At 33.9% G+C, this 13,796-nt stretch overlaps 3 protein-coding genes across 3 annotated transcripts in view; 1 reads left to right on the top strand and 2 right to left on the bottom strand.

The window, feature by feature from the left end:
* wkd (TBC1 domain family member whacked) overlaps positions 1 to 13,796 on the bottom strand; it is a 422,625-nt gene that overhangs the window by 183,228 nt on the left and 225,601 nt on the right. The window lies entirely within an intron of this gene.
* The window catches only part of LOC147069353 (sodium/calcium exchanger regulatory protein 1-like), a 39,580-nt gene continuing 28,557 nt past the window's right edge, over positions 2,774 to 13,796 (bottom strand). The window contains exons 2-4 of the mRNA XM_085950238.1: positions 6,745 to 6,911; positions 4,698 to 4,805; positions 2,774 to 3,667 (exon numbers count right to left, since the gene is read on the bottom strand). Coding sequence (XP_085806364.1) covers positions 3,617 to 3,667; positions 4,698 to 4,805; positions 6,745 to 6,911 — 326 coding nt within the window. The 3' untranslated portion in view covers positions 2,774 to 3,616. The remainder of the gene's footprint in view (positions 3,668 to 4,697; positions 4,806 to 6,744; positions 6,912 to 13,796) is intronic.
* LOC147069352 (neo-calmodulin-like) overlaps positions 11,555 to 13,796 on the top strand; it is a 103,535-nt gene continuing 101,293 nt past the window's right edge. The window contains exon 1 of the mRNA XM_085950235.1: positions 11,555 to 11,743. Within this exon, the coding sequence (XP_085806361.1) occupies positions 11,711 to 11,743 (33 nt within the window). The 5' untranslated portion in view covers positions 11,555 to 11,710. The remainder of the gene's footprint in view (positions 11,744 to 13,796) is intronic.

Raw genomic sequence — 13,796 nt, 5'->3', positions numbered from 1 at the left:
ACTTTTAGAATATATCAGAACACAATGCCAATGCATTCTTTTAATACGTTCAGCCATCTTTAAGCAGAATTGAATTCATTTTCAGTTAATTCTGTTTTGTATGGAAAGTTATTTCAGAAAAATCCGTAAAAAGTAAAAGACTATTACTGGTTGCTAAGGTGGTGGTCCTAGCAACTAAATTAATAATATATTCGTCCTTTACTATGGAAATCAAAATGAAATTTCAGTATTCTATATTTGTTTGTTTTTTTATTTACTTCATATCAAGACAAGTTTGAGCATAATTCAACAGAAAATTTAAAATCGTTGTATATAAAAGTTCTTTTTATGTTGTAATTATTATTCAATAAGCTCCAAACTCATCCTATTGCTTTCATATCGAAGCAGCGAATATATCGCACCGTGAGTGTAAAACCAAGGCATCTGCAAAAGACATATTTTGGATATATTAAGGTTTGAAGTCTTCGTTTTGTTAGGACAAATAGAGTTTCTAAAAAAAACCATAATATTTGGTTTATATCTACATTATATTGCATGTTCTTTCAGTTACTTCACTTTTACATTATCATTTGCATTTAATCTCGAAATTGAAAAATTTGCAGATGCAGTGGTTTTACACTCACGGTGCGATATAATGTTTTAATTTTACACTACTGGCCCTTAGTGTCAAAGAAATATATCTAATATTACTCTACTGAGGATACCTACCCCAAATATAAGTAAATTTACATTCCACTGATATACCTGAATAAGAAAGTGTTTTTATGAAATACGTATTGAATTTTTTGAAGTCACTTAACATAATTCATTATATTATGGCCAATACCAAACATAATCGCTAAAAATTGAGATGTTTCTCATACTCCAAGGGGCCAAGTAGATTTATGTGTCATGAATTATTAACCAAGAGACTTACCAATATTTTTTGTATAATATATTATTATTTATAAACATACCCATAAGCATGGAGTTTGATAGTTTTACCATGATATAAAGTCGAAGTGTCGCCGAGTACTCTTCTGCAACATCTTCTTGGCTACACTTCTAGGCGCTGTTATCTACTAAATGGGAGGAGCTTGTTAGTTTATAATGGAAGTGCGGTTAAAAATGGGCGGAGCATGCTAGTTCATAGTTTTAACACGTAGCCAAGAAGATGTTGCTGATTAGTAAGCAACATGATTGGCTTGTTGTAAGCACAGTCAACAATAGCAACCGTAATAATAATTTCATTACCTCAGCTTAATTTCTGCGCACTACAAAAATTGCATCTGCGCATGTTCAACGTAAAATTTACCACTATAGTGTGATATAAAAATATGAAATATTAATTCTTATATTTTTTCGATCCTTCAAACCTTTAGGAATCTCTGATGTTGCCAAAAAGAAATCTCAGATGCTATGCTCAATTACCTTGTGGGAAACTCTCAAAATACCTTAGTGTATCTGTAGGTCAGTGTTTCCTAACCGCCGGTCCTTAGAATATTTCTGCCAGTCTGCAAATAGTATTGTCGCCCATTTTAAAATGCATCTATTACCAAAAATTCCAAGAAAATAGTCATTCAAAAAAGTTTATAATATACAAATATTATTCTTTTAATGCCACTCTCCTGTTCAGATATAAAATACAAACATTGCCTCAGATTTGGATATCACCTAAGGTATTTACTGACTTTTTCGGCCATGTAAGAATACTACTAAATAATAATACAAAATAATAGAGAAACAGAATGAATGTGAATGCAGCGCTTTGTCTCTCCGAAACAACACTGAAGCCATAGTTAACATTATCAACTATTCTAGCAATGATGCATCAGCATCTAATAGAAATTAAATCGTATTTATTTCTTTGTATTCACAGACTTATTATCCATTAATTATAATACTAGATTTAAAAACTGATACATACACAAAAATACTATCAAATAAATATTTTTATTTTGTGCTAGAGGTTTGCGAAATAGTTCTCCTATTTTCACCGTTTCGCAGGTGTAAAATTGTTGTGAAACACTGCTGTAAGTCATGTAGGCGTGCATAAGAGAAATTTGAAATCCAGACCTCGTAAAATCCTCAGACATCGATTTATTGTCAAAATTTAGCACAATCCTTGACAAAATTCTGGACATAGGTATATATATCAAGCATAAATAAACGATTCAGGTACTTTCTCGAGGTAGTAATACTTAATACAAGTGAAACAATCACATAAACACCATGCAAGGCTTCGACAAAATCACATAAATGTTTTGTGTCTCAGGATTTGAACACGGTACTGCCCGGATGAGAAGCCGGTGCCTTACGCATTGGACTACACAGGTAAAACACCAGTGGCGAGAGGTGGGCGTAGGTTGTTAAGATTTGACATAAATAATGCACACTAAACTTTGTAATTCATACTTTTTATTTTCCATTGAATTAAGAATACATATTACAGATGGTGTTCGTCGGATTGTTAAAATTCAATAAACCATGAACGATAAAAAATATTCTTGTATCTATAAAAAGTCTAGATTTAATGAAATAATTTTAGATATTTTATAGATCAACGATTATTTTTTGACTATTATTTATTATGGCTCGGTTTACGCACAGAGAACACTAGTTTAATTCAACGGAAACATATACGTATGACTGACAAATTTTAGTGTGCACTATTTATGTCGGATCTTAATAGCTTATCACCCCTTGCCGCTGCAAAACAACATGGTGAATATCCAAATCCAGTATTCGAAATTTTCTTTTGAACGTACATAATATTATTAAATGAAACAACCAATGAAATTTTTATAAAAGATATCAAAGTTTTTTTTTATTAAATTTTAAGGAACATTGGTAGCATACATATAACTTTGTTTATAATATACCATTAGAGCAAGCGTAAAAAACACATACATTATTATAACTAAAAAAATGTACTTTGCAAAATACTTTTAACAATATGGAGACTCATTTGTTGTACACATATTTCATCACTTTTCTCTAGAAAAACACATTGGTTTTATATAATATTTATTATATAGTAATAATATCAATAATATAGTAAGATCAATTGAGATTGTTCTGGAATACATTGAGATTTGATGATTTAGTTAACTAATATTGTAAGAAAACACAATATTATAAAAATTGCTAAACCCATATAGCTTTTCAGTCGTTTTATAGTAGATATCGTCACTTAATAATGGTATATATAATATATTTGTTTCATTTCAGCAGAATATTATCAATTTATTCAATGAATACAATGTTTTATTACCCCTACTTACAATATTATTTTACTCAAAATGAATAATGAGGAAATACCAAGATCCAATCTACACTTTTTGCGTCTTGTATAGTATTTAGTTTATTTTGAGCTAACTAAATCTTTAAAAAGAAATATCAATTTGTATTGAGCTTCTGAGTACGATTATAAGATATTGCTTGCGTATATGACTTACACATATGATTCTCTTAGTACGTATCATTGTTTAAAGTTGTAATAATAATGTTGCCATGTTTCCGTTTGCGTTTTGACTAGTTATAGCTGTCAGGTTGTTGGTATTTTAATGAGATTTTATATGCTGTTTAATATTAATATTACAATAAATTTAATGACAGTGTGAAATAGTTAAGGCTTTTATACAGCCTTGTAGATTCTGGTGCAAACAATGTCATCAACTGTCATCACCTGGAAAAGAAAAGAAAAAATGATTATTACAATAATTCATTTCGGTGTGGTCACAATTTAACGAAACTCGATTTTTAATGACGAATTTATTGCATCATTTGTGTTATATAAAACGCGCCACTGGGGAGACCAGGAAACTCAGAAATAATGTGAACTGAAATACCTAACGGGTAAGGAGTAGGAGGTAACCGATTTCGTGTCAAGAATACGTCATACGTCGAATACTGACAACTATTCTCGGCTTATGCATTGACGCTCATTTAATATTGGTGTATTACACACACTATTGCACGTGCATAATGCGTGTTTCATTTTCGTAGGACATACACACATTCAAAACCCTGCATTAAAATCTAGTGTATTGAATATTGCCTATCGGAATTCTATTTATTATCTGTGATCTGGGCCCTTAATGTTTTTAAATACGACGTATTGATTCATTCATTTATTAACTTCTGCGTGTTATTATTCAAGGAAAGATCTCCAGTAAACGAGGCCCTGATAGAAGAAGAAGGTCTTGGCTATAGAATCTCAGAGACTGGTTTGAGGTCAGCACTTCATACCCATTTAGAGCAGTGACAGATGGAAAAATTAGTCTAAAAAGCCAACAAAAAGATCGTGCCATCTTCTAATGGAGGTCGGCCACCATCAGGGCGATCTTTATTTATTATCTGCTACCCGGTACAGTTCGATGGAACTGCACTCATACAAATCACGGAGGTTCATAAGCCAAGAAATGTGATCCTCTGCTACGCTTACCGTTGATCTTTTCTTGAATAACGAGTTGGCTGAAATAGTTATGTAGTTTTATGGTTTTGATACTATGCAGAACTTCTCGGTCCTTTCCCATTCGATTGAGAACATCACAATTTATTATCCGGTCAGTCCAAAGAATTTTGAGAATGCCTGTATAGAACAGTCATATCTCTATAGCCTATCTTCTGGTTTAGTGTCCATATCATAGAAAAGAATTGAGAGAACAAAACAACGAACCATACGCAGTCTATTTATAATAATATAAATTTCTCACCGCTTTCATCTCATCAGCGGTGAATTCTCGGATGATGGTAGTTGTCTTGTCTCCACCTGTCTGGATTTGGGTCAGTTTGTTGCCATCCACTGTGCACACGGACTTAACCTGAAATCACACAATTTAAAGTATTACTATTGATGTACGAGACAGTGGAAAAGGGTGGAAGTAGGCTGTTAAGATCCGTCATAAATAGTACACATTAATCTTTGTTTTCATTGAAATAAGACTACAATTTACATATGGTGTTGGTTAGTTTTTAAAATTCAATTAAACCCTGCGAAAATCAAGCGATAATAGATAATAGTCAAAAAATATCAATTAAACATGTAAAATTATGCAATTAAATTATACATAACTTTGGATGCTTTATAGATAGAATAATATTTTTTATCTATTATAGTTTGGTTTTGGGCTTAATGAATTTAAAAAAAATGTAACAACAATATAATAAATAATATGTATTCTTAATCCAACGAAAAACACAATTTTGCCGTATCGCCCAAAAATATACCAAAACTTTATGGATTGGTATAGGCAGGGTTTAATTGAATTTTTAAAACTAACAAATACTATCTACACATTGCAGTTTTAGTTCAATGAACACAAATAGGTTTTGCTGACAAAGTATAGTATGCACTATTTATGTCGAATCTTAACAGCCTACCTCCACCCATTGCCACTGCCTACTCCAGATAATGATATGAATGAATAAGTCAATAAAAAACCCTTTTTACTTCAGGAATAATCTCATTTCATTGCTTTTTTTTAAATTTCATTTTTTTTGATTTATTTAAAAATCATACATTGTTCTTATAATAATATAAAAATCTGATAATCATAGTCATGGCCCCCACATCCTGAAGCGGGCCCCTAGGCTAGGATCTTTGACGGGCCCCCTACCTATCTCTAAAGATAAAGGCAGTGTGACGCTCTACAGTAGCATTTTCCAAATGGTGTACGCGGTAAAATTAATGTGCACCTATATTTAGTGTTTTTTGTATATTTGAATTCATTTATTTGAATTATGGAGTTGTCGAGTATCGGTATACTTACAATTAAAAATTGTAAAGTACAACCACATAAATTTAAAGATAAATAGCGCCGCAGGCGACTTTTATTATTATTAGAGCAAATTTATGATGTGTGTTTAAATCACTTATCTGGTCGATTCGCTACGCCGGGCCCTACCTGAGCCCGGGCCCCCAGGCTAGTTGCAGGTTATAGTGCAAACTGGATTATCAATAATCTGGATAATCGTGGTCTGCATACTGGAAATCTTTGGCTTTATCAGATCGATCACTAATTTTCAGTTACGGCGAAATCAGTCACACAACGATTGAAATAGTATCACAAAATAAAACATACAAATACACTTCATAAGTATATGAAACTCCTAAAAATGGACGATAGGATGTCGTATAGGAGAAGTAAACAAAAGGTTTCACTTCTGTCAAGTATGCTCGCCACACACTCAATTTTATAAATGGTAATACCAAGGAACACTGAATTAATGGGTACTGAAATCCCTAATGGGTGTGGAGTAACAGGCAACCGATCTCGAATGTGGAAGAATATGGGATAAACTTAACCACGTGTCAAGAATACGTCATTCAAAGCTTGTCCTTCGTTCTGACAACTGCTCTCGCTTTATGCACTGACGCTCATTCAATATTGGTCTATTTGAAGGTTGCATCACACTATTGCACGTCTATAATGTGTGTTTCATTTTCGTAAGACACTCACACATTTAAAATCCTGCTTCAAAACGTAGCGTATAGGTGGGGTATAGCCTATCTGAATTCTATTTATTAATCTAACCTCCCCCTCCAATTTGAAAAGCAGATAGAATAAATTAAATATGATAAAAAAAAAATTGACAACTTTAGTATTAGATAGTAAGTATAATTTTAAAATAAATTCTGCGTCAAATAAATTTTTATTTTGTTAAATTCATTTTATAGAGTTTTTATCTTCACCCAACTTTGTCGTAGAACCCAAATTATCATGCGAATAATTCTAGCAACATTTTGGACAACAATATTACCTTGCGTCCATCAGCCGTCTCCTCGTCGAACTCCTGGCCCAGCTTGAAGGTGATGACAGTGTTTTTGAAAGTGGAGGATGACGAGAAGGTGTACTCGTCTCCGTTCATTTTCAGGTCAACGGTCGGCGTCACGGCGTTTCCCATCATTCGGGTGGTCTTGCCGACACCTGGAATAAGGAGACAAGTTGTTATTTAAAAGAAAACAAAATACTAGACTACAACTAGAATGAGACATAATCTTTTTGTAGATTCCACAAATTGTTTTAGTATGAATTGGTGTCGCAGAAAAAATATATTCTGCACCTATTCCTACTGCTGTGTATAAATTCATAAACAGATTCCTCATGGACAGTTTTCAAATGAATATGTATTAAAAATGGTGTCGTCGATTGACTTTTCGAGATAATTTAACTTAAACATCGCATAGTGCGCGTCGACGTTTAGCACGTACATCGAAGAGAGAAGGGTAGGGGCTCTGGCAGGTGGAAAAAACTACCGAGTAAATTCACAGCAGCGCCCATTTCAACGCACTCTCACATTAAGTGTTAAGGCCTGAGTGGACAGCGTACGGTGGGGCGTGAGCGGCGTGCGCAACTCAAATGTAATACATTGTCACACACGGTTATACGTTTGAGTCACGCCCCGCCGAACGCTGTCCACTAAGGCCTTGAGCGTGATTTTGCTTGCCGTGTTCAAAGAATGGGCTACGTTGTATTTTCGTTAATTCGTCCCGCTGAGAAGCCAAGCAACGGTGAATCATGGGGCGGGCGGGCACAATGCGTCGTCAAATCCAGTGTGCTCTGGCGTATTTGATTACGTTGTATTTTCGATGATTTACGCGCCACTTGTGAAATTTTGCGCGAGTGCCCCCCCACTCGCTGCGTTAAGTTGGTTTTACGCCTTACACGTGTAATTCTTAATATAGCGATTATAGAAGCAATTTGAATGAAAATAATTACTAGATAAAGAGAACTTTTTATATACCACGTTTTTAAATTTTCTGTTAATCATATAAACTTGACAATTCTATGTATTAAAAATTTAGGACAAATAAGGCAATTGTCAACAAATCATTTTTTTGCTATTTTGCAACAAACAAATAAACAAACAAATATAGAATACTGAAATGTCATTTTGATTTCCATAGTAACGCACGTATATATTAATAATTTAGTTGCTAGGACCACCCCCTTAGCAACCAATAATAGTGGATTGGATTACGGATTTCTTCCGAAATAACTTTTCATACAAAACAGAATTAACTGAAAATGAATTCAATTCTACTTATTAAACATGGCTAAAAGTATTAAAAGAATACATTGGCATCGTGTTCTGATGTACTCTAAAAGTTTCAAATGTCTAGCTAGTCGGGAAGTTGGTTAAAAATCGATTGCAAGATTTGTACTGGACAAACAAGAATACGAGCTAATAAAAACGTTGTAATAACTATTGATCTATCAATTTCCCATTTGCTCAACCGATATAGAGGGAAGGAAAGAGATGGAGAATGGAAGAGAACATAACAGAAACCAATGTCCTGGATGTCTGGACACATCATTGTCATAAATGTCATGTACCTAGATTGCATGTCATTTTAGAACAAAAATCATATTATGCGAAGGTAACCATTGCAAGATAATGATAATATTATTATGATCAATGTATTCAATTCAATATTATACCATTATAATCATCTGAGACGGCATTGTCAACAAAATAATAAAAAAGAATAGTTATTTAAAAAAAAAAAAAAAAAAGATTTCTTAACCGGAATCAAGAAACAGCGGTCGAAACGGACAATTCAGCGAAGTGGAATTCTCTAATACAGCTTCTATCTGCATTGCACTTTTAATAGTCGCATTTTTTAACTATTACATATACCAATTTAAAATATTCTATTAAGACGGTACTTCGGTGAAACGGCAAATAATTTTCAACTATAGGTGCGACGAAATTTCGGACTCGCTGGCAATTGGAGAGTGAACGTCGACCTGTTCAAATTCAATTATGCAATGGTACACAAGGGGCATTAAGAGCATACATAAGTGAAACGGCAAATAATTTTCAACAGTAGGTGGGACGAAATTTTCCATTCGTCGCCAATCGGAGACCGACAGTCGAGGTGTAAGCACGTCAATTTGTTTTGTGATGGCGTTGGAGGAATATATTCTTAAATCGTGTAAAGATGACTAAAAAACGTTACCCATTTACTTGAAAAAGAAAACATGTCAATGAATACATTATTATTGTTACTAATAGAACATTAAATGGACGCATATTGGATTTATATGACAAATTATATTTCGCTCGGCACGCGTCATTTGCACAATCCGCGCATCGCCTAGCCACGATCTTTTTAGACCATGCCTCAACTGAGGTATAGCCTTGAATTAAATAAAGGTCGATATCTCATTATGACAGAATACGTATTTTTTCATATTTTCATATTATTCTATCAATGTGTGTTTTACGTTTCTAGGCAAATTCCCGCCCTTATGCAGACTTAGAATCATCCCCTTTCATTTTCATTATTATTTTACCGACCTATTTTATTAGTAATCATCCACTGAGGATTGAATCATTTCCGCGAAACATATTTTCAAACCGCATTGTTTTTAGGAACGTGGAGGTCTGAGCCGCTGACAAGTTAGGAGGCCCCTCGTGATTTTAAATAAACCGCCATTGGGTATTACAATACAACATAGGAATAATATAATAAGAGTATTCTACAAGGATTTTTAATGCTTCCATCATTTTTAAACTAAGATGTTGCGCACTATATTGTCTGCTTCATGGAAAACCGCTACTGCTCTCAAAAGTTGTAATATTCGTTGTCGTTCCTTCATTTGCCGCCCTTTAAAATGTGCCGCTCCTAAGCAACGCATGGTCCACGGCACTGGGTTTTACAATAGATATTTTAAGAAGTGGGTCGTTTATTTCTGCCGCGCACTAATTGTATATTATAGTTCATTTACCAGCGATCCTTCACATCAGAAGTATAGTCCCGTGATACGCCGGATTTAGACCGGGTGTGGTGCGGAATGTCAGATTTATAGTTCATTTACCAGCGATCCTTCACATCAAACGTATAGTCTCGCGATACGCCGGATTTAGACCGGGTGTGGTGCGGGATGTCAGATTTATTATGGACTTCAACTTTTATTGTGGACTGATTTATTATGGACTATAAAATTCGACGGATGCATGTAGCCAGCGAATGATTAAGGAATGAAAATAATGGAGCTATGAGAGGCCTTTATTCATCAGTGGATCGACGGCGATATTTTTTAATGATTTATCTATCCGGAATGCAGTATAATCAGACAACTGATCACTAACAATACCAGCCCTGAAGCAAGAGTTAATACAATGAGAATGGCAGAATTATACAAAAGCTAATGAGTGATTAAATCTTATGAAAATAAAAAAAACATTATGAAACGGGTTTTAATCAGGCATTTGTGGAAAGATTTTTAAGTGCCTATTTTAAAGTAAATTTGATCAAATTTTAAATTTAAATTTTGACAATTGTCTGTATCTATCCATAATTTATATAAAATAACTATGTTAATAATTATTATTCGATAGTATTGATCAAGTATGTTTAATGTGTTTCTTAAAATGTGGCGCCTGTCAGAACAGAATTCAATAATGCATTTATTATATTAATTTTAAGAAACTGGGCTATGAACTGCAGTGGCGAAGGGTGGACTTAGGCTGTGGAGATCCGACATAAATAGTGCACACTAAACTTTGTCAGACATACCAATTTGTTGTAATTCAATTAATCATAGAAATAATTGAAGATGGCGCCGGTAAGTTTTTAAAATTTAATTAAAACCTGCCCAAATCTTTTCTCGCTAAAAAAATATGTTAATATGACAGCTAGAGATTGCAATACCGAATGAAAATACCAATACTATAATAATTGAATATTTCATCAACAGTATTTAACCGCGAATTCAGATACATCTAGAAATACGAGTACATCAGTCAACTGCTAAAACCCGCGAAAATATTTGGATAAATTTAAAATTAGGGAAGTAGGTGCATAATGCAAATGTATTTCAAAAATCTGCACGTGTCATTTACTGGTCACCAAGGACGTCGAAGGGCAACGGAAGACAAAAAGATTTTTTTTATATTTTTCGACCATGTCCGATCTTAATAAGATCATATTATGGACCTCCACAGAGTGGAGGTTTGTATTAACACATTTTGTTTTTACGAGAAATGGATGTCAGCCACTTGCTCAACCTATTATGCTCATACTCTGACTCGTACACAAATTGAAAAACAATATTGTGTACTTGCCAGACCCCGGATTCGAACCTGGGACCACGACGCTATATGCCAACGCATAAGCAGCGAGGCCATCGTAGGTCGCGTAGTCCTGTTAACCCTTTTGTGATAATTAATATATTTTGTTTCCACTTTAACGTCGAAAATATCGGTATCGACTGATTTTTAAAACCGGTATTTCGGTATCCAAAAATACTGGGATACCGGTTTTGAAATACCGGTATTGCAATACCTAATAACAGCTTATTAGTGCGAATTGTTATGTACTTTTTAATATTGGAAAACTACTAAGTATTGTATTTTGATTTGCGTGAAATTCATTTCGTACAGTACCTAAGTTAACGTTACGAGTTTAAATTGTTATTCATGGCCACACGAAAGGCGCCGAAGGAAGACAAGATTGAGTAGCACGAGAAAAACCAGAAAAATTAGTGCTGTTATTACGAAATTACTTATATTAAAAAATACATTTTTAAAAATCTCGACACGCAGCTGTTTGATGCTTATTAGTGCTTTACTACTTGCCGCCCAAATAGGTAGCCTTCGTCCTATCATTTCTGACCCTAAAACACAGTTAAAGTACATACATAATTTGTATATTTTTCGAGCATACGAAAAAAGTATAGACGAATATTTTCGGGTGCATTTCTAAAAGTTCGTAAAAATGCCGCAAAAAGTTGGAGCTATCTTCGGTGAGGTAAGTGAAAATAATTGTGAAAAATAATCTATACTAATCATTGTTTGTTAAGTTGTGATTATATTGAGATGCACGTCGCGTAGGTACTGTTATGCTGTCACGGCGACAAATTTAGTTTCGTCATTCCGCAGAATATTTTCACCGATCACTATAAATTCAATGATGGAGAGTGCCAACTCTAATGTATTAGTATTTTGAATTATTCTTCATTATTCATGCTAATTAAAATTAATTTTAACAGTTTATACGTGCGCGTACGTTAAAATGACGATATTATATCCAACATTATAGAAAATACACAGTGCTAACCGCTAAAAACAAACAACATAGTATAGGCATGTAGAAAATGATAAAAAAACGTTCATTAAGTCATGCAGGTGTCGATGCAGTGCGGTACAACGTGAGGTGGCCTCGTTGTTGCTCTGGTGATGTTGGCAGATTATGCCAACTGACAATGTTCGTTTAAAGGTACAAAATGTGCTACGGGTTGGGAACATCAGTCTGATAACATTTTTAACCCCAAAAAAACCGACATAACACTTTTTTCCCGTAGCGGCAGCTTACTGTGACGTCACGTGATAGTACGCGACGTGCATCTCAATATAATCACAACTTTATGGTTTTTTCGTGCTGTGACAATTATTATTGGTGCGTGTTTTTTTCTTGTAAATTTAATATTCTACTATATTATGATATGTACATAATTTATGATTGTATGGATGATAACTTGCGACACATAGTTAGTGACCGACCTTGAAGCCTAACGTAAGCACGACTGTGAGATCTGATAAAACCTTTAATAATTATTTTGCCTTACCTATGCCATCGGGCTCGGGTGGTTCAGTTAAATTGCAATATATTTTGTCAGTGATCTAATTAACAAAAAAAACTAAATAGTTTCGTACATATAAATGTTTGAATATTATTACGTACGAAACAGAGAGTGTAGAAAAAACTATGATTAATGTAAATACCTAATCTATACTAAAACCATCAAACTTCTTATGTAAAAATAACATGTCAAAATTCACTTTTATGTAAGAAGGCGATTGTGCTATGTGCGGTAATCAAATTCCCATACGTGTGCCCTGAACAGCTTAGAGATAATACAGGATCTCAGCATAGGAAATGTTTATGTTTTTTATTTGTTAAGACGTAGAGGAGGGAATGGGACAACTGGGCACCAGGACAATTGGGCGCATGGGTAGAACGAAATAAATAGACGTTCGTTACAATTTTATACAGAAAGTCTACGAGGAATTTTAATTAGTTTCTATCTACTACTTAGTAGTTTTAATTCATTTTGCCTCTTAATAACACAATGCTTACGGACCCTTTTAATTAATTTTGTAATTAACGTGTTAATTTGCATTTGAAAAGTAATTAGCAAAAACACAATTTTGTGCGGCCCGTAAGCATTGGGTTAACCCACTAATTTACGTTTTCGTAATTGGGGATTGAGAATTATAATATAAAAATTTAAAAAAAAACTCTCTTCTCGTTTTTCATTAGATTGCGTGGCGCCCAGTTGTCCCGGCGCCGAATCGTCCTAGACTTTTTACAATACACACAATATATGACATAAAATTTGATTGAACGTTTTAAAAAGTACTAATTTTGAAATCCCGGGACCGAGGCTTCTATCCGGGATGCAAATCCCTGTTTTTACTTAGTTGAAACTATCAGAACAAGTGCATTCTAGAAAATATGGTAAAGTAATCAGTGAACGGATCCGACGAGATAAACGTAGATATTAATTAGCGAGATGCATGTTGTTAGTTGGAATGCAACTTTGAAATTAAGAAAGTGCATCAAATGCGGTTTTGAAGAGATTTCATCTTGCTGCTGCACAAGTTTCAGACATGGATTACAAATCGAAATAACGATATCAAAACAGAACGTTGTGTTCTACAATCAAAATTTTGTTATTTTTTTAAAATTACGATTTCTCGATAATTATTAAAAACAAAAAAAAAACAAATGACATACCATTAATATTGCCAACTGTCATTCACTATAATGAATGCTAGATTTTCTCAATTTTCAAAAAGTA

This window comes from Rhyacophila brunnea, unplaced genomic scaffold (assembly GCF_057557595.1).
Source record: "Rhyacophila brunnea isolate RB1 unplaced genomic scaffold, BYU_Rbru_1.0 scaffold_23, whole genome shotgun sequence".
Lineage (NCBI taxonomy): Eukaryota > Metazoa > Arthropoda > Insecta > Trichoptera > Rhyacophilidae > Rhyacophila > Rhyacophila brunnea.
The sequence above is the reverse complement of the archived record's forward strand: the minus strand, read 5'-3'. Positions and strand labels throughout refer to the sequence as shown.